Source organism: Alligator sinensis, unplaced genomic scaffold (assembly GCF_000455745.1).
Source record: "Alligator sinensis unplaced genomic scaffold, ASM45574v1 scaffold708_1, whole genome shotgun sequence".
Taxonomy (NCBI): domain Eukaryota; kingdom Metazoa; phylum Chordata; order Crocodylia; family Alligatoridae; genus Alligator; species Alligator sinensis.
This window is the reverse complement of record NW_005842183.1, coordinates 416,522-437,441: the sequence shown is the minus strand read 5'-3', so window position 1 is coordinate 437,441 and position 20,920 is coordinate 416,522. Positions and strand designations below refer to the sequence as shown.

The following is a 20,920-nucleotide window of genomic DNA, read 5'->3' as shown; positions in this document are numbered from 1 at the left end:
GGAGGCTTACCCCCCAGCCCAGCAGCACCCGATGAGTTGGGGCTTTTTTTTTTTCAAGTGCTGGGAGCAGGGAAGGGCAGGATAGCCATTGCCGGGTGGGAGAGCGGGCGGGGGATGGGCCTGCCTGATTCGGAGATTCGGCAGAAGCTGAATCTCCAAATCAGACTCGGTCAAATCAATTTGGGACTGTGATTCGAATCACTGAATTGAACCACTGTCCCCTGAATCAGCCAAATCTGAATCCGAAGCAAATACTAGCTGCTTCGCACAGGCCTAGTAACTTCAATCTGCTCCCTGGAGATAAAAACAAGCAATCTGAAGTCCTCCAGCATCCCAGGATGCACCACACCCAGCCCCTTCCCCACCCAGAGCAGGGATAGAGTCCAGGTGTCCTACCCAGACCCCTGCTCTTCAGCACTCTAGTGGCAAGTCGGAGCAAGAAACGGCATTAACCTTTAATGTGCAACTCTTCCCAGCACGTGCTAACTTTAACACTTATTCACATTCCACGGTCTGAGTGTGACGTGCAGCTACATCTGCCTCTCAGTGAAACTACACTAGGGCAAGATGAGATCACACAATCCAAGGAGCAAGCAGAGGATATCAGTGGGGGGGATTAAATGATGATGAAAATTTAGGAAAATTCCTGGCAGAAGCAGTGTTGGAAGGTTGCTTTCTTTGCTGACAATAAATTACTATTTTTGAGTAGATTATTAAGATCCAGCGTCTTGGTGTCTATATATTTAACACCTTAATCTACATGTCAGCAAAACAATAAGGCTCCAAACAGAACATAAGCACATGCTTAACAATAAGCCTGCCTTTCAGGACTTTGTTGATTCAGAGCCTACATGACCCATTTTTCAGAGGTGCTGAGAACCCCTTAAACCCTTTCCTAGCTCCTTTCTTCAATCAGGTTTTATTTAATGGCTTTGCTTCCGACACCCATGTTCAGTTTGGCTAAAGTTCCTAGACAGCAATATTTTTCTGCCCTCTTGGTATTGGGCTGACATGACAAGGATCATCTTTGTCACCTGCACCCTGCTAATGACAACACGGTGGAAGACTTGCTGCTCCCATCCATCACAGGGTCATGTCTAATATTACAGAGGCCTGCTGTGCAGAAAGGCAGCACCTGTCAGTTTTCTCAGATCTTTGTACCTTGGAGACTGCTAAGAGGGAACATGTGCTGAGAAAGCAAGTGAGGAGACAAGGAAAAAAAGAAAGAGAGAAGAGAAAGGGGGCATGAAATGTGGACAATAATGTGCCTAATGAGGTAGAGGGAGGTAGAGTAACAGACTACCATCTTCAGTTTCCTTTGCGCACAAATGAAGTTTATTTCCTACCTATGGGGACTTTTTACCATCTTTAATTTTCCCTGAGCCTGACAAAGGGAGTGTGGGCCTGAAAGCTTGCAGAAAAAGATTTTTTGTTGTTGTTGTTGCGATTTCTGAGTTGGTCTAATAAAAGGTCTCATCTCTGAACCAAGAGTTCTGGAGTTTTGCATTTCTCATGAATTGCAGTGTTTTACTGATCACTTGCCCCTACCCCCAGTTATTGTAAACCCAAAGAAATATTTCTGTTCTTTTTATGCTGTTCTATGATTACGTTGTATTTGGCTGTGGGGTAACATAGTTTTCCACTTTGCTGATAAATTTTAACCATTTTATATAACTCTGAATAGCAACACTTTGCCCCCCAAAAACCGAAACAACATATTCTCCAGATAATGCTTGTGTCTTCTTCTCTAAAACAATGTTTTAGACCACATTTGTTTTAAAGTGATTATTATAGCACAACAGATTTTGACCTGGATTTGGCTTAACTGCCAAAGTTACTTTGAGATGGTTCGCTTAATAGTGTAGCTCTGTTGTGCTGTGCTGTCGCGCAAAAGCATGGTTTCTGAGGAATCTGGATACAGAAATGCACCTGACAAAGTAGGTTGTTGCCTATGAAAGTCCACCCCTCCTAAGAGACTGGAGGGAGTTCCCGGCCTTCCAGACATTCCTACCTGATGCCACGTGATAAACACAAGAAATAATCATTGGTACAGTGAGCAAAGAGCTTTATTCATATAAAACCACTTCATCACTAAACCGACTGTCATTTGTTCACTTGCTGCTGCCTGGACTCCTCCTCATATCTCTTCTATGTTGCTCACGCTCTAAGAAATATAAAGCTACCTGCGATATCTTATAAATTAGTTTCTCCATTTGAAAAAAATACTAATTACGATATTTCTGTAAATTATTGTTATTTGCCTGTGGAGCAAACGATAGAAACATTGTTAGGTAGACATCCCACATGTCTTAGTGATGGTATTTCAGCCAGATCTGTACTTCAACGTCCAGCAGCACTTGAGAAATGATACTTTACAGCCATAAATGTTTACTGAAGTCACATGTCAAAGTCGCAAAGAAAAAGGGTTTTAAAACCAGCCCAAGTAAGTATTAATCAAAGATGTGCTGGCACACTCATCTGATCAAGGTCCCCAAATAAAAGCGGCCATGTGACTCATCTGACAGGCTACAATTAAGCAAGACAGAGCAAATTTCGCATATTCACGATCAATCCAGGGAGGGAAGATTTGAGAGAGGGCAAAATTGCCCAATTTGGGTAACAAATGAATCTCAGGAAAAGAAATCTGCTCACAAACATGAACACATTCGGAAAGCAATGCCTAGCTTTTTCTATAAATGATTTATTATTAAATTATTTGCTGACCGTTACAGTCATCTGGAGAATTTCAACTGGAATATATTTCCAGAGAAAGCTATTTCAACCAACCTCATTTTGCTACTTTTTGGAAAATCATATTGATTCTATGACATTTCCCCAGGGGAAAAAAAATATTTCAAAACAAAAAAAGATCATTTCAGACTATTTTGAAGCCTTGCAGCAGATTTTTAAAGTTATGATTCAGATTTTTTGAGGATGTTCATGTTGATGTGATTCCTACATTACTGCAGGACATGGCAGCAGGAATAGGTGTGCATGACATTTCATGCTTGGTACGAACACAGAGACGTCTGGAAGGGAACTTCCACCTGCCGATAGTGCAGGCAACCACCTCAGAAAATCCCATTCATACATGTATTAAGCTCCATTGTCAAATTACTGCTTTTGTCCCCACAATTCCTATTTATTAAAACCTTTTAATTTCTAGTCTAAAAGCACTTGCTGGCAGGTCATATCCATTTGCACTCGTGTCGGCATTGTCCTTTAGGTTTAAATAGCTCTTCTCCCTCCCTAGTGTTTTCCCCCTGATGTATGTATTAAGAGCAAAAACATGTCTTCCACACCCTTTGTTTGCAAGGCTGAACAAGCCAGTTTCTTTTAGTCTTCTCTCCTGAGACAGGAGTCCCTGAGTAGCCTATCTCTGCACCTGCTCCAGTCTGAATTCATCTTTCTTGGAACAGCATGACAAAAAATATTTGCAGTATTCAAGATGTGTGTGTGGGGGGAGGGTTTCCTTGTGCAATGATCTCAACCCTTCACCTGTTGCTTCCTAGAAATTCCTCATGTGATGCTCCCAAGAATCACACTTGTCATTTCTGCAGCACATTGCTGGCACATTTGCTATTGCTTCTGTCCTCAAAACCATTGTCCCCTTCCATACTGCTCACACCACCTAGCTTTGTATCACAGCAAAGGTTGCCCAAAGCTAGCGGCTGCTAGAAACCAGCGCAAGCAAAGAGAACGGGAAAAGAGAAGTCCTGCCTGCTGCCACCTCATGTATTTCTCCCTTTCTAGTGCAAGCGATGCCCAGTGGGAGATGTAACCTAATTTCGGAGAAGGGGCAGGGAGAGGAACTAAGACAAATCAAATTCTATTGAGCTGTTTGCTAGGAAATCAGCATCCGTGCCCTTTGACGGGGTCGTGCATTGCTTTCACTGTGTCTTTCCCATTGCATAAGGTACTGTAAGAGTGATGTAGCCATGATGGTCCACAGATTATGAGAGAAGCAAGGATTTCTTTGGGTGACATCTTTTATTGGACCAATTGTGTAGTAGAGTTAGACTGGCTTTTGAATGCGAGGCATTCTTTGGCAGGTCGCTGATAAATATCTTGTGTTCGAAAGCTGGTCTAACTCTACTACGCAATTGGTTTAATAAAAGAGAATAGCCCAAAGAAAACCTTGCTATTGCATAAAAAAATACACAAAAAGCCTGTTTTAAGAGAAAGTCTGTTAGTGGTTTTAGTTAGAGGAAAGGACGACAAGGAGACTGTGACATGTTAGAGCAGGGGTGTCACTGAGGATGTGTCTACACTTCTTCTGAGGTATGCCTAGGAGCACCTCTACGAAGCAGGCCCTGCTTGCTCTTTCACCTTCCACCCATGTTAAATCCTGGAAATAAAACAATAGCACACCACACGCAGCAGATCCGGTGCCTCACTCTGGGGAGTTGGTGCACATGGATAGGTGGGCCATGCTCCCTGCAGAGCGCAGAAGCTGGGTAGACATGAAAATTTAGCTCCATTGATGACTTGCGTTAGGGAAATATTTTATATTGTCCAATCCATCTAGAATGCAATCTTTTGGACTACACACACACATACACAGACTTAATTATGGCACCTAGACTACTCAGCTGGAGCTGCTGAAGGAGGACAGTCTGGTGGCACTTGAGAGAGGCAGGTTTACTTCCCTTCTCCACCGTGTGGCATTGGAAAGGCATGGCCACCTCCCACCTGTAAACCCGGAACAAGGCTCCCCTCCGTGGAGTATTAAATTCATGATCTCTAGCAGGATTTCCAAGCAACACAAAGACATTGCAAGAATGGTAAGGTTGAAACACCAAGCCCTCAAAAAGTAGAAAAAGCCAAGTGTGCATCTGCAGATGCTGCAGTACAACTAACTGAAGTACTCCAGATGAGGCCAAGAACCTAACAAGGTTGTAAGCGAGGTTTGATATTCATATGGATAATGAGGCTACCTCGAGTTATCAGAATTCCCACCACCAAACAATATTAACCTTTGGTCTTTAGTATTTTAGCCAATCACCAGCTACTGGAGAAGAGATTGAGACCTAGTGTTGTCAAGAGGTCAGCCCACATCTTCCTATTGCTGGGGTTTCTTGCACTTTCCTCTGAAGCAACTGATGCTGGACACTTGTCCAAAGCAAGAGCCCAGACTAGATGGACTCTGGATTTGATCTGTTCTGGCAGTTCCTTCATGCCTCGGTTCAGCGGGGGTGGAGGTTGGTTCAGGTTTTTTTTCCAAGATAGAGATCAAGCACAACAGGGATTTTAAACCACTGACTGTAAAGTACAATCTGTGCTGCCGGGGAAGGGATCTAATGGCTTTTTAGAGTTTCATTTCATATATCATTTAAGAGTCACTGCTGTATCAGGTCTTGCCATAAGCACAAAATGGAACGGGGTGGGGTTGGAAGTTGCGTCTTATCTAGTCCAGGAACATAGGGGCTTCATCACTGGTTTTGCTTCCTTTGAGCCATGCTGACAGTGAGGTCACATTATTTAATGAAGAGAGGAAACACTGTGCAATGTAATTTTACTTGAAAACTCTGATCTGACTCATCTAAGTGCACTGGGCACCTGCCGTACTGAGGATTTCCAATGGCTATGTGCATTCTGTGCTGCATGGACAGCAAAGCCGTATGCAATCACAAAGGAAGAGACTTTGCTGGTTATCAGGTTCTGCACCAATCAGGCACGATGGACACCAGGGCAACTTCATCTTCACTGAACCAGGCAGGCAGTAAAGGTCACATTTGTGTTGAGTACATTAACCTTAGAATAAACAGCCTTTCTGTCATTTGAAATGTAATTTCATGCCGATAGTAGAGTGGTTGTGTCATTGCTCTCCAAGCAGTAAGTGCAAAAAAATAAGTTACCAATCCAGGGCAGCGTGCACCACTGCAGACTGAGCGTTTGGCTTCTTGTGGCCTGTTGCCTTGAACTTAGCGGGGTGCAGAGCTGGTCAGAAATCAGAATTTCTGTCCTAGAGACAATCCAAATATTTCTAAATTTGATTTCACTCCAAAATCAAAACTGAAGGTGGGAACAGAAATATGGTCATGGAAGAGAAAGTTTTGGAAAGAATTGTTAGGAACGATCAAAGCACCGAGTTGCAACAAGTTTAGCATTTTGCTGCATCCACTTGAAGGAGTCTATGATGTGGCAGGAAAAGGAGCCCCACTCGGAAAAGGCCTCCAATTGCCGACCCCTGATTAGCCCGATGCTCCTGGCTATATAAAGCCTCCTATGGAAGCTGCCCAAGACAACAGTTCTTGCTGCCCTTGGACTGCCCTGTTGTCTCCTTGCTCCTATATCCCGATTCCAGATCTGATCACCTGTTGCTGACCCTGCCTGGACTTCAACCTGTGCCTCTGCCTCATTACTCGGACTGGTTGCAACTTGGCTCCCCCAGGTACTCGACCCGGCTTGACCCTGACCTTCCCTTGCGCGTTGTTCCAACTTCGATTTGGACTCTGACCCAGCTATCCCTCGGACTTGCAGCTAATCGGCTCACTTTAGCCACTAGGCAGACTGCCCAAGCCTTAGCGCGTGACAAAAATGAAATGACTGGCACCTTGTGGAAAAAGGCTATCCATTTTGCGGAGGATTTGGTATTCTGAGATGTGCACTGGTTCTGATTTGGAATGAAAAGGAAACGCTTCAAAATTCATTGTGACAGAGAAGAGAAGCTGGCTCCAAAGCCATCTGCATGGTAGACTGCTCAACAGGCCCAGAGAGCCAGTGGTCCCCAAGCCCAACAGTCTTGTATAATGGGCTGGAAGGTGAGCTGGCCAGAAACCTGCTTATCCAGTAGGATCCTGTTGGACTTCTAGATGTGCTCTGTTGGGACCTTACCCCCCCGCAAAAAAATCGAGCTGCTTCTGCAAACTGTTTCAGTTCTGATGAACTAGCAAATTCCGAAGAAAAGATGTTTCATTAGGATATTTCCACAGCCGTAACTCCCAGCATGGGGCCTGACCTGGGGCCCTTCATTACGAACGCATACCTCTCGCTCGCTCATCGAGTCTGTTATCTGACAGCAGTTGTAGAGAACTATTCTCTGTAGACCTACCACGGAGGGAAGAAATGCAACATGCTTCACACTCATGTCCCAAAAACAGGCCAGTAGTGGAAATTGGGAAAATCCAATCGATACTACTGGGAGCAACAAATATTCACAACACTATATATGGATAACTTCCACTAGCAGAAGACAAACCTGACAAATTCACTGCTATTCTCTATACCGTTTTAAATATCTTAACGATGAACTATCCACAGGTATCAGTGCAAGACTCCTTGGTGCAACCACCTTTAGGACATAAGCTGTGATCAGTTCTAGCTATATATAATCTGTTCTCTACTTCTTCCTCACCATCCAGCATGTAACCAGAAACATACCTCCACCATTGCTATTAGCATTCTTCTACATGGAAGGATTTTTCTACTTAGTACAATGTTGAGCTCAACATTTTAAAGATGACCCTGGAAAGCTTCCTAGATTATATATTTTCCTTTTTAATTTAGACCTAATCAAGAAGGCGGCGAAGATAGTTTGGTAGTTCAAGGACCAGGGCTGATCTATTAACAACGGTTGAATTATTCACACTTCCATAAAAAGCCATCGTAAATTATTCCAGCCTGCCAAAATATCTTTTTGCTCGCAGGCTATAAAACACAAGCCAACAGTGTACTTGAACAGTAGACATGCACAAGTGCATTGCATGTTTCAATTCATCTGCCAAGCATCCAACATGCTACATGTTCCACTTAAAATAGGTTGGAAGAATGATCCATTACAACATAAGAGGCAAAAAAGGCAAAGAGTACTGCACGTTTGTGAAGTGATGTATGTGTTCAGCCTCCCATCCTTCAGTTGCTTTTCAGTAGTCCTCAAATGCCACAGTGAGGAATGACCTCATAAAAACCCATGTAAATAGAAAGTGTGAGTGATATCGTCATGGCTGAGTAGTGCTACTAAATATTTGAGATTATATATATGGTCCATTTACTATGTTCAAACTAAAAGTATATTTCAAGTATTTTACAGAGCACTACCCCTTAGCTCTGGCCTGCATATGTGGGAACAGAACAACAGGGACTTTGTCATGCACCAAGGGTTTTAATAGCAGAATGACTTCAAAATCAGGGGCATAACTGCCCCAGGGGGTTGGGGAGAGGAGTGACCGGGGCCACCACCCTGGGGACTGACTTGGCTGGGGGTACAAAAAAAAGGCTGCTGCTCCAGATGCCTACTTGATCATTATGCTAATCATAAACATAAGAATAAAATGCCAAAAATGGCCTTGGTAACTGCTCCAAGATATACTTTGAAATGACTGCAGGAGATCCTATGTCAGTAGCTCTCAGCCAGGTTAGATTCCAATTCAGGGCACCCCTCCATAGCTTGTTTGTAATTTGGTGTCACCCCAATTGAGAACCACTGCTGTGCTGCCACAGCTCACCCCAGTGCTTCTCAGCCGGGGAAGTGGCTGCAGCAGGAGCACCCACCCGTGCCTGCACTGAGCTTATCAGATAAGCTCAAAGCAGGCAGAAGCCTCTGCTTTTGCAGCACCCCTTCTTGGTATGCAGCCCCCAGCCCACCCACACTCCTGGGAAGAGAAGCACAGGAGGACAGTTTCCACCCGTCCTGTGAGCCTGTTTCCAGGAGGCACTGCATGGGGTCAGAGAGGGAAGGGCTGCGGCCAGACCTGCCTGCTTTAGATAACCCCAATGCAGGCAGGTGCACCTGATCCTGCCGCAGCCTCTCCCGGTCTGGCTGCGTATCAAGCACACTGCGCACCTCCACCGCACTACAGCAGCAGCAGCAGCAGTGCTCACTCCATGGACCAAGGGTTTTGTGGCACCCTGGTTGAGAACCACTGTCCTACATGGGTATTGCCCCTACTCCATGAGATATTTATTTTTTAATCCTGCAAATCTGTTTGTTCTTTTCTAGAATTACTAAGAACCACAACACCCACCCCCTAACACTTACATTTATAACCTATGTTGCTCCAATTTAGGCCTACACAGAGCCTATTGTCTCTTACAGGATTAACAATGGGTAAAATGTGCATTTCTAAAATGTTACTGACATTTAAACTGGTTGAAAAGAAAACACTAACTAGATTTTGATGTGCATTGTTTATCCCTGAAAAACAAGCCAAAATTGCTTCTGAAGTGTATTATTCTTGAAACATTTCCATTGCCCTTTTTTCTTTTTTTTGGAAAGTTTTCAGCAGAAAAGGAATTCGTTAAAAATTGAAATATGTGGTAAAAAATTAAACAGAACACTCAAATTGCAGGAAGCTCTTATCTGATCGCTTGCCATCCAGAAAGATGTAGTTCCACGTTCTCGAACTCTATCTTGTCCGTGTAAAAAGTGAGCAGGTCCCCCTTTTGACTCAGTAGTACCATCCCCCTATGGAGGCAAACGCTCTTCTTTCCCACTTTCTAGTTCCTGCAGACGGTTTACCTATGGGGGCGGGGTGTGGATGATATTTTTAAAGCATGGAATTAGATACCAGCCATTAAAATCAGGTTCAAAATGTATCAGGACACACAAATCCATCTTTTCTTCTGTAGTCAGTCACACGGTTTCAAAGTGATCCTATCGGCGAGTGACAAACTGAGACGTATGCCATTGCCACCGATTCTAAAATCAAATATACTTTCACCCATAAAGAGAGCTCTCTGAAGAAATTAATTGCTCTGGGGCTTCTTCCGGTTCTGACACGGTCTCGTTAGAACTTCTACTTTTAACCCAGTATTTTTTCTGTGAGCTGATTAAGACCTAAGAGTTATAGATCATATCTGCTTGCTTTAGGGGACAGTCAGGAAATCATAAGAAAGCAGTAAAACGTTCAATGTTAAGGATACTTTTATAAGATCAATAAAGAGAAACAACTATGAAAAACATTAACTTTACATTATGGCACTTAAGCAGAAACAAGAAAGGTTGCACGAGCAAATAGAAGATAATCAACTTCAGGCTCGTGCGATATTGCAGGATGCCGCACCGGTCACAAATTAGAACATAATAATATTCTACTTTCGATCATTCTTTTGGTCTAGGTGGCCCGTGAAAGATCTAGGATCTAGGATCTAGGATACTTGATCCTGTGATACTTAGGGACACATTTAAAATGCAGTTTTGCAATTTTTGCGGAAACTGCAAAAAACAGCGATCTCTGTGATCGCCGCAAAGAATGGCATTGGCCGCGATTTCCCAGGAAATCAACCAAAAAAACCGTAATAAAAAAAATGCTGGCTTCCCAGTGAGAGCCAGGGGTCCTTGCTGCCGCTGCAGCCTGCCTGGGAGCTGGCGCAGCAGCACGAAGGGCAGCATCCAAAACAGCAGCTGCCACCAATCCGTGCCGAAGGGCAGGGCCGCACAAGGGGTAGCCAGCAATCAAGATGGTGGCCGCCCCCTCGTCCCTAATTCCCCTGGAGGCCTCTCCACCATCAGTGCCAAGGGGGCGGGGCCACCATGAAATGACTGTGAAACGCTCTTCGGGTCACGACCAAGCCACAAAAATTGCTCTCTCTCTCCATGAGTTAGGTAGGTCCCTAGTAATAATGATGAACTACATCAGCAGGGGCCAGCATTTTTGGCAGGCATGCCACAAATTCATCCTGCAACCTTCCCGAATGCTGCTTCAATCGCCTTCCCCTACCTGAACTGCTGCTCTGCTTTCTGGTCCCTGCCAAGTCTGCCACTGTAGTGCCTGTCCTCTCTCTGGTCTTCCGTGTGCCACACACAGATTGACCATGCCAATTGTGGCACGTTTGACAGGTTGGCCAGAACTACATGATCCTGCAGGTTGGCCTGAACTAGGTGATTTTTCAGGCATAACATGTTCTGGGAGATGCAAAGCAATGACCTAAAGTGACCGTATCTCACAGAATTAGGACATAGGTTTTTATCAGTTATTTTTTTTAAAAATGTGTTCTCCTTTGTGTCTGAAAACTCAGAAAAGCACAAGCTTAGCTTCCAATGTGTTGTCTCAAGTCAATAAGAGCAGATGTATGCATACGTTTAAGCATTTTATTATGCATTTTGCTGGATCGGTGTCCAAACAATTTAAATTGCATCTCCCGATGTGTGTGCACACAAGCCGGGATCACTGGAAGAAAGAACTAGTTAAGATTCAGGCAAAACGCACAGGCCAGTCACCGCATAAACAATATCCTACCAAGCAGGGGCAGACTTCCTCTGGTCACACTCCTCAAAAACCTGAGAAAAGTGCTCCATGGACCCTCCAGAACAGCAGCAGTAGATAGATAGTATGGGGCTTGATAGGACACAAGGACCTGCTTGTCAGGCTGTTTTCACCTCCCCGTACAGCATGATCTACACACAGATTACTTTTGCCACTGGCAAAAATCTCTAGGAGGTGACGGGTCAGGGAGGGAAATCCTTATGACCGTAATATGGTCAAACACAGATGCTGAATTGGCAGAATCCATGTGTGGCTTTGCCTTATTCCGGGATGAAGACCTGTCTATTGCCAACGAACCCCCATTTAAATTCAAATCCAGCAGGAGAGACGTTTGCTGCGGCGAGTGTGCTTGGGTCAGGTGCTGCCTGTATCCCAGGTGTACAAGCTACTATCTCGGGATTGTTTAGTCATCATGCCATTTGTGGGTGGCATTTAGATGAGCAAAAAAACAATGCCAAGCCTTCTCACCAGCCATCCTCACAATGTAATTGCTGGCAACTCTGTCCCTATCCTGTCAGGTCAGTGTACCCAACTCCTCCTTCACCGCACTCCCACTGGAGGAGCAAACAGCAGCACAGAAGAGGAACTGGATGTTAAAAGACAAGAAAGTTCCCTTTTAGTCTTGCTTGCTTGCTTCCAAAAGGGCCTCATCCGGTTTCCAGTGAAGTCAATGGCAGAAGCCCAGGATTGAGTCCTAAACATAAGCTGTTTCTCAGTCTATATTCCATTATAGCAGGTTCTGCGAGCCTGTCTGTGCCCTGGTTGAAGGCATATCTAGGCTCCAACAGGTATATATAACCCCCAATGACTTCCATCGCCTGAATTCTGTCACCTCATACACATGCTGCAAAGTCCATCCATTTGGATGGACACTGGTGAGGAGTGAAGCAATGGAGGTGGGACTGGAGTCCAGCAACGATCGATGGGGTTGGTCACACGACTAAGCCATGAACTGACCCATGGTAGAGTGGGTGCAAAGAGAAAATGCAGCTTTTTTGGATCATTTTCTGTTTGATAAATCCTCCATTGCCACGTTTGCAGCTCTCCGTCAGACACCAGAGCTTTGGGCAAGCCTTTGCAGCAGAGTTTTATACCAAAATCTACATTGACTGCACAAAGCTGATTTACATCAGTCTAAAGCAACGGCTTTCAACCCATGGTCTGCAAACCCTGAGGGGTCCACAGACTGTGTCTAAGGGGTCCGCAAAAGATGGCTGTGATCAATCAAAAGCATGTGAATACCCACACTTACAATTCAGAGGGGTGTGCACCGCCGTTCGAAATTTACACCTCTATCCAAAGGGGCCCGCATATGTAAAAAGGTTGAAAACGACTGTTCTAAAGAGACTCTGAGGAAGATGGTCATTAGCATTGACAACAAACGAGAATAACTGGTACCTTTTGTGCTTTCCTGGGCTCACCCTCTAGCCAAAAGGAAATTTTTCATTTCATCTGATACCAAACTGCCCCATGCATTTTCTTGTTACTGATCACAATTCAGACACCTTTTATGCTGCTGACTATCCCAAATGCAGTTATGTTCAGCACTACTTCACAACGGAAAATTGGGTACAATTCCCATTGCTGCAAACTGTCTACCTTATAAGGGCCAACAAAGACCAGAACTTATATGGTTATATGGGTTTACATGGTACAGGCTTTCCCCTGTGGCTAAATCCACCTCCATTTACATTCTGGACCACACATCTCAGCATGGCACATCTTTTCTTACAGACAGGCACCACTGCTGCACAAAGAGATGCTAAGAAAACAGTGGCTGTTAATGGCAATTGTGTCAAACTAATCTCAGAACACATGGCTACATTTTATTATATAAGATCTCATGATAATTGAAGGCTGCATCAAGGGCAGGCGTCTAATTACTGCAATAAAAGAAATATTCACAGAACTCCTTTACCAGCTGCTATTTAAATAAGGATGGAAAAACCCAATTTTAAAATAAATTAGAAAGAAAATATTCAGTATACAAACTGCTTTCCTCCTATCTAAAAGAAGCTGGCTGGGATGGGCTATGCTTCAAAACTCATTTCCCATTCCTGCCTGGTATGACCTGGATGCATTGAATGGATTCAATTAGATGACAACACCGCGGTTCTGTAATGACTTTCATTTGCGGATCTTAATGTCTTTTTCCGAGTGATAATTCTCACAACTCTAGTGGGGTAAGCAAGTATTAGTACACCCATTTTATACGCAGGTGAACTGAGGTAGTTAAGTGTCCTGTGCTGCACTGTCAGCTCTAACACATGCATTCTGGAGGTCTTGAGTCATTTAGCTCTTGATGTAGCAAAACTCATACTTACTGTTTAAGCATGTGCTGTATTCAACAAAGAACACAGCAAGTGCTTATCCCCTCCAGAAGTTATGCATGTGCTTAAATATTTTACTGAATAGGGACAGCTGTCCAACAGACAGCCCACGGGCCGCATCCAGCCTTCAAGTGGTTACCCAGCAACCCCTGGGCTCCAGGTCTAGGCACTGCTCCCCTCACTGCTCCAGCTGGTGCTGCCACCAGAACCTCTGCATTTTGTCTCCCTCTTCCAGCGTCTGGTTCCAGCTTCCCAGCCCTGGGGGCAGAATGGCAGAGTCCATGGGGCTAAGGCAGCCCATGATTGAGCAGGTCACGGGGACCCTGAGTGGCGTGGCATGGCATGGGGGCACCAGCATGGTACAGCAAGGGGGCACATAGTGCAGCATGTGAGGACAGTAGCACAGTGTGGGGAGAAGGAGCCCACCAAGTGGTACAACACATGCCCTCCCCCCCGTGGCACACAGATGGGAGGGGAATATTGGCGGGGGGCGTTCAGCCGCTGGTCACTCTGTTTGACAGACCTGCTTTAGATGACTAGAGAAAGGCGGAGGAAATGAATGACCCTAAAGAAAAACTTTGTCTAGAACCTGAAATAGTACGTATGCAAAAGTCTGTCCCAGCACTGAAATCATACTGTGCATACACTTCTGTGAACCTTTGCTTTTTGTAATTAGAGCTTTACCACTTGGTGGGGAAAGAGATTCTTGCTCTGTCAACTCCTTCGGTTAAAAGAAGGAAAGCCCAGCATTTGTAAAGTGTTCCTACTTGTTAGGAAGGGAATCCAGGACAGAAATAGATGAGAGAACAGAAGTGCTGCATTAAAAATGTAAACCTGAATGTGCTCTTGCCCCACTTCAGAGGAAAAAGAATCAGTCTTGACTGATCAGTAAGTAAGAACTGATGTATGCATTAAGCCGCTCACTTGAAAGGTATCTAACCTGCCCTAGGATGCAAAAGCTATCAACCAACGTATTGGTGGATGCCCGGATATCTGAAGAGGACTGCAAGTGTCTTGTGTGTTAGTGGCATGTACCCACACTTTTCCACTCGATACTGTGAGCATCTGAACAGTTCTCTGGTACAGACATTACCACATGTACAACATCAGCTTGCACCACTCTTCCTTCCTCTGTCCATTCACTGAGTTCCCTCTTTCCCACTCCCTTTCCTCTCACTATACAGTATTGTAGATGCTAGTTCACTTCATGCTGGCACTTATTGGAGGGAAAAAAACTCAGAACAGTTACAAATCTCAACAGTTTTTCTTTAATTTAATATGCAAATCACTCAATGGAAAATATCTGAAGTAGCTGCTGCTCCAAAAGAATGGGATTAGATCCCCCCTCCCCCCAACCACTGGGGTATTAAAGCTGCAGAAGTAGCCTGCTGCCTAGGCAGATAGCTAAACTAAAAGTGCATTACAGGACATCCTGAAATCCATAGGTTGATGGAACTAGGACATGAGAAGCTGCTTTCCTTCCTTCTCCCTCCTCTTCTGCCTGCATGTAAAAATACTGCATTACTGAGTGATGAGATTCCTGCATCAGAAGTGAGTCACAGCTCACAGTGCTTCTTGTCTCCCACCTCAATTCAGTTCCAATCCTGTAAGCTGAATAACTTGTGTCACCCGATGGCTTTGACCACTTCCCCTACCCCGCTTAAGGTCAGCAGTTTAATTAAATATCATAACAAAATTTTGCCTGTATACAGACTGCTGGTATCAGAGTGATACCACTCCTATACTGGGGCATGGGAATGAGAGTTTTTTCCTCAAATTTGATTTCTATGGACTTAGGAAACCATATTCCAGTTCAGTTTTTATTCAAAGGCAAGGACATTTTGCTCTTACATAGAATTTTTCAGTTATCAACCTCTAACTGCTCTACAAAGGGGTCAAGGGATCATTCTTCCCATTTTACAGAACGGGAGACAGAGGCACAACCAGAGAAGGTGGCACTGTCACTAGGAGTTCTGCTGTTCCAAAGTCTTTGTTCTGTGGCAAGCCAATAAACACAGTCAAGAGATACAAACGCTATGATCCAAAACAGAAGACATCTGAAAGATCTGTACCACATCATAGCATAAAGGTGGGGGGCGGGAGGGGGGAGGAGGAAAAAGCTGGCAAGAAGCTCTATTAGATTATCTGATTCACCTTTGTGATGTACAGGGATATTTCTGAAGTTTTCTGGGATTGTTCAATTTGATTACTCAGCACAACCCCCACACACGATATACTTGGCATAAGCATGGACAAGTCCACTGCGATCATTCATTGATGGTGAATATTTGGCCCGAGGTCTTTAAATAAGTTTTGAAGGATGCATGGGAAGTTATAGTGAATGTTTTAGGTCCCCTAATGAAGACGGCTTGTAGGACGGGTTCACAGTGTGCTTTGTTCTAAAAGCATTTTTTTTTTAAATAAATAAATCCCTATAGCTTAGCACTCATGACATGAAAAACCCTGTGCTAGTACATAGTCACTCATGGCAGAAAGAAGCAGGGGAAATTGGAGATAAATGTCAAATATCAAGCCTCAGAGAGAGTGGGAATGACTCTAGCCAACTTCACATCAGCAATCTGTGGATGAGAGCATACTTGGAAGTAAGCATGCCGCTCCTGCGAGGTGTGGATCTGTGCGCCCTGATCCAACCCCTCCCCACATCCCAGCAAAGCTTAAGGACTCCAACAGGAGTTCTCCCTGAAAAGGAAAACAAGATCAGCCCCCAACCGTCTCTCTTCCCAAGATGCTGCTGCCCTGAAAACCAGATTAAATTCTCTTTCTAAAGTTGCAAAATTGCACTGCCCTCGTTCCCCTGGGTAATTAGATGGGAAAGACTGGATGGACTGATATATGAGCTGACCTGTCCAATCTAAGCTCTCTTTTTCCTGCAGACTTTGGCTGCGCTGCATTTTCTGTGAGGAACATTTATCACGTTGGGCAAAAGGAATCAGGTGAGACTAATTGCGTCGCAGTATAGATGTGACAGCCACCACCACTTGAAGAAGGGCAAGAAGGGCACTGCGGCACCTGGAGCCCAGGAGATATTCTGCCTGCAGAGATCCCAAGCGGGCTGGATGCCTCCAGAGTCCTAGGAGAGCCCGCAGAAGTAGCTACACCATTTATGAGGGTGCAGCCAGGGAAACACCGAGCCCTTTGGTGGATCTGTCCTGCAGCCCTGACCCCTGCAGAAGCACTGGCAAGGGAAGCATCCTTAAGAACGTGGGACATAGTATAGTATCATGCAGAGCCAGACACAAGCACAGGTGAATTGGACGGCAGCCTGGGGCCCAGACAGAAAAGGGGCCCAAAAATGGTAATTTTTTTCTGTTGTCTGATTATTATTATCATTATCTCTGGTGAAGGGGGGCCCAATACTAAAAGTTTGCCCACAGCTGCCAGGAGTCTAGGTACAGTGCTGGCACCACGGCGTCCCTCACTCCCCTGCCAGAACAGCAACAAGAACCTCTCTTTCCTTGGAAGAAGCAGCGGTCTCCTCTCTGCTGGAGAGGCAGGGGTGGTGGCAGGGCAAGCCCCAGTACTTACACCCTTGCTGCTGGGTTATTTGCTTGAAGGAGTGTGGCACTTCTTCCAGCTATGCACTGTTACGGTGCTGTTGGTTGGGACCCCAGAGCAACAGCTCCTGTCATTAAACACCCCGCTAAGCTGCATGGAGCAGTCCCTAGGGTGGCCATCAAAGAGGACAGTCCGGTTTTCTGCTACTCAGTCCTCTATTGATAAGAAACCTGATGCCTTATGTCCTCTTTTTTTTCTTTTCAAGAGAAAAATAACAGACATAAAGGCGTCCTGTTTCATATCGATAGAGGACAGAGGACAACTGGACTGTCCTCTTTGATGGCCACCCTAGCTGCCCCCCTTCCCTCCAGAGAGTTTCCAGCCTTTCAGGCCCAGGCCTCCCTGCCTCAGTGACATTTGAGACTCACTTTCAATCCTTTGTTCACAAACACGAAGCCTAAGGGGAAAGAGGCATCTGAGATACTGCCTTTCTTACCAGACCCCAGCAACTGGGCCGTGGGGCACAGGTCTACAGTGTGCATGGTTTTATTCTAGCCGTGGGATATAGGGATCTTTCAGGGCTGGCCCCGTTCCACCACTTGGTGCAGAAGGACAGGGAGGCCATGCTCCACTTGTGCCCCACTGGAGGTATGTGTCATCTGAACAAACCCACCCCGTACTTGTTCTCACAGGATGCTGGTGCAGCGAGGGCACAAAGAACTTCCTGTGCCCTCTTCCCTTCACACCCCTCTACCGCACCTGTGCGCCAGCAACTGAATCTACCTCCACCGTCGTGTCATTGTTTTCCTGAGGGAAGCCAGATGTATTTATCCCAGGAAACGCTCAATATCAGCCTGTGTAATATATTTGGAAATAAATTTTCAAAGAATTTTAATTACTGTCAACGTATAAAAATAAATAACAGAACCCATGTCCAGATGGTGTATTGGGTGGCATGGAGCTCTCTTCAGAAACATACAACTGCTGGAAAAAAAAATCTTGCATTGCTGTTTTAATCCTTGCAGCATCAGCCCCGAAGCCCTTCCCGGCCTCAACCAAACCCACATTTTTGGGATGGATCCGGTAGTGCTTTTAAGAGGAGAAGCCATTCAACTCATGTGCTGCGCAACAACCAAAGCAGCTCACCTCTTTCATCTGGACTCTCTATGGACACAGATTCACCTCCATAGTTTCTCATATAGCAGCCGTGCAGTAGAAAGGACAGATGCGAAACCTGTAGTTTCCCAAAGCACAGATTTTGCCTGAGCAAATTTCAGGGTCTAATTATTATTGCTTTATGAAGCACGACTCTCTCTCATTCTCTCTCCCCTCATCACGAACGCATATGAACTTTTCTTCAGGTTCAGTTGATACCAAATTGAATGGAAGTCCCCGAAATGGGACTGAAACCCCCCTAAGAATTGCTGTGCTTCACTCCTCAGTCACACAAAAACCCTTCGGTGGAGTTTTGATATCAAGCCAGCCAGCCAGGCTCAAAACAGAGCCCTGAGTTGGCTGGAAAATATGCCCTCATCTTTTGACAATCCTTGGATGGCTTTCAAGCTTATAACAAAATCTCAAACAAAAGAAACCTTGCAAGGTGTTAGGGCTCATAAGGAGGTTTGTCCAGGTAATGGTCAATTGCTGATATTATTCATTTTTATGTATTTATTTTATATGTATTAGGAAAATGACTAGTACATATGAGTTCTTACCCCAAAAAGCATTTCACCTGGCAGATAAAAGTAACAGATCAAGAGTTTGGGAAGGAGGTATATAACATCTAAGCAGGGTAGCTGGAACACAGATTGGTCATTCCACGTTTTGTTTTATTTGTTTGCATTTATTCCATGAACTATCCCTGCTGCCTCTCTACCTAGTGACGATTAGCTTCGCCAACTTCTCCGGCTCCATCTATGCCAGTCAAATCCCCGCTCCCACCCCCCAGTTTTTGGTTTCCATCTAATTGTTTGACTGGGTAAAACAAGCAGGAAACCACTCAATAAGCAGTAGCACTGAACTGATTTTAGCAAACTAAAAGCTACTATTCAGCAATATAGGAGAACCTTTTATTCAGCAACTGAAAATAAAATAACCAGTCATACTTATCCAGGTTTTGCAGCAGGGAAATCATAAGAAGTATAACAGCAACCAAAAAAAAAAAGAGTCAGGCGTGGATGAGAGGATACATTCAATGGGATACTGCTTTATCCAGTACTATCAGCTCCTCCTCCCTTTTCTCAATTATACGATAATGAAAGTATAGTGAATTTAAGAGATTTAAAACACAATAGCATCATGCTAATTTGTTAATTTGAAGTCTAATCAGTCTGCAACAACCAACAAGTAAACCTCAGACAGCATTTGTACTGCTGAGTTTTGCTTCCCTCCCTCCCCCTCCCCTTCATCTCCCCACTGTTGGCACAAATAAATCTATTGCTAAGCCCTTTTGTAGAGAAGTCCAAAAGCAATATTTTCCCTATTTTCTCCCATAGCTAGCCACTTTCTTCCTAATGCACTGCATTCAGAATGTCTAAGTCTGATGGATGAATTTAAACCTGAAGCAGCTTTCACTGCGTAGTGAAACCATAGCTTTTTCCATTTAGTAGAGATTTATACCATTTCAGAAACCACCCTTCTTTGTTCTTTATATACTCTAAGCTTCAAGATTGCCATGTTCGTCTCCACTAGAGAATACAGGCAGAGCATGAGGTTTCTCTTTGTGCAGTTATACTCTTGAGAGAAACCCACCTCAAAACCCCCATCCATGCCCTTTTTATAAGCACAAACCACAGAGTAGCTTCACATTTCAAGCCATCTGCCTCCCTGCCAGTGTAAAGTCACGTTCTACAACCTACCACCGAGATTAGCTAATAAGCAGCGCATCAGCAGATTTACAGCCTGTCCAAAGCTATAAAAACACTGAAGTGTTTTCCACCTCAGCCAACGGGTGTTAGATCCCATTGCACTACTGAACTCTAAAGCAACCAAGAGCCAGGAAGGCAGCAGCAGAACATCCATGTTGAGCACACACCCCCTTAGGAAAGCCGGAAAGAGGGGAAATGATGCAGTATTGCAACAGAGCTGTCTGCAAATGTTCATATAACATATAATGTATGTGATTAAGCACAAAGAATTGCTGCCTCTGACTGCAAGGGATCAGGAGGGGACCCAACCCAAAATGCAGTGCCTAATGCCTCTGCAGTTATTGCATAACTATGACTAGTTTATAGCTCAAGCCCCTGCCCCCCCCCCCCAACTTAGTCCAGATAAGTTGAATACATTCAAGTTCCAAAAAGGGGGTTCCCTCTTCTTCAGCGGATGGGCATTTAAATCAGAGCAGCCCATTCCCCAGTGCAAAGACGGCATGTCAACTCCCCCACGGGCTAGCAATGGAGAAGGAGGAGGGAAGAGGGGGAAAAAGTGCCATCAAGAAAAATATAAAGAGAAGCACTTGAATTCTAGCAGGAGCCCTCTGCGTTTCCTAAACAGGTGCCTTAGCAGCAGCCCCGCATCTGCCAGAAGAGGCTCCCGCCCCCCTGGGCACCAGCCCCAAAGCAGAGTGAAATCAGAGACCTGCCAAATGTGACAAACGGATGGGACGAAGCCACAGCCCCCAACCACCATTTGCGGGTCACCCCCCCGCCCCAATCAAAAAGAAAAAAAGAAAGAAAAAGCAACCCTGGGCAAACCCAGGCACGCAGCACCGTGCCCACCCCTGGGTCCAACCCACCCCATGTCCCTGGGTTCAGCCCATATGGGAAGGCCGGGCGCTTTGTGAGCATCCTTGGGTACCACCCTGTTACCTGTGGATGCAGTCGCCATGGCGACGGGCGGGGGCGCCGGGGCTGCGCCGAGCGCCCGCTG

At 45.1% G+C, this 20,920-nt stretch overlaps 1 protein-coding gene across 1 annotated transcript in view; it reads right to left on the bottom strand.

Moving 5' to 3' along the window:
- RTN1 (reticulon 1) overlaps positions 1-20,914 on the bottom strand; it is a 216,753-nt gene extending 195,839 nt beyond the window's left edge. Inside the window, exon 1 of the mRNA XM_006026220.3 lies at positions 20,860-20,914. Coding sequence (XP_006026282.1) covers positions 20,860-20,878 — 19 coding nt within the window. The 5' untranslated portion in view covers positions 20,879-20,914. The remainder of the gene's footprint in view (positions 1-20,859) is intronic.
- Between the last annotated feature and the right edge of the window lie 6 nt (positions 20,915-20,920).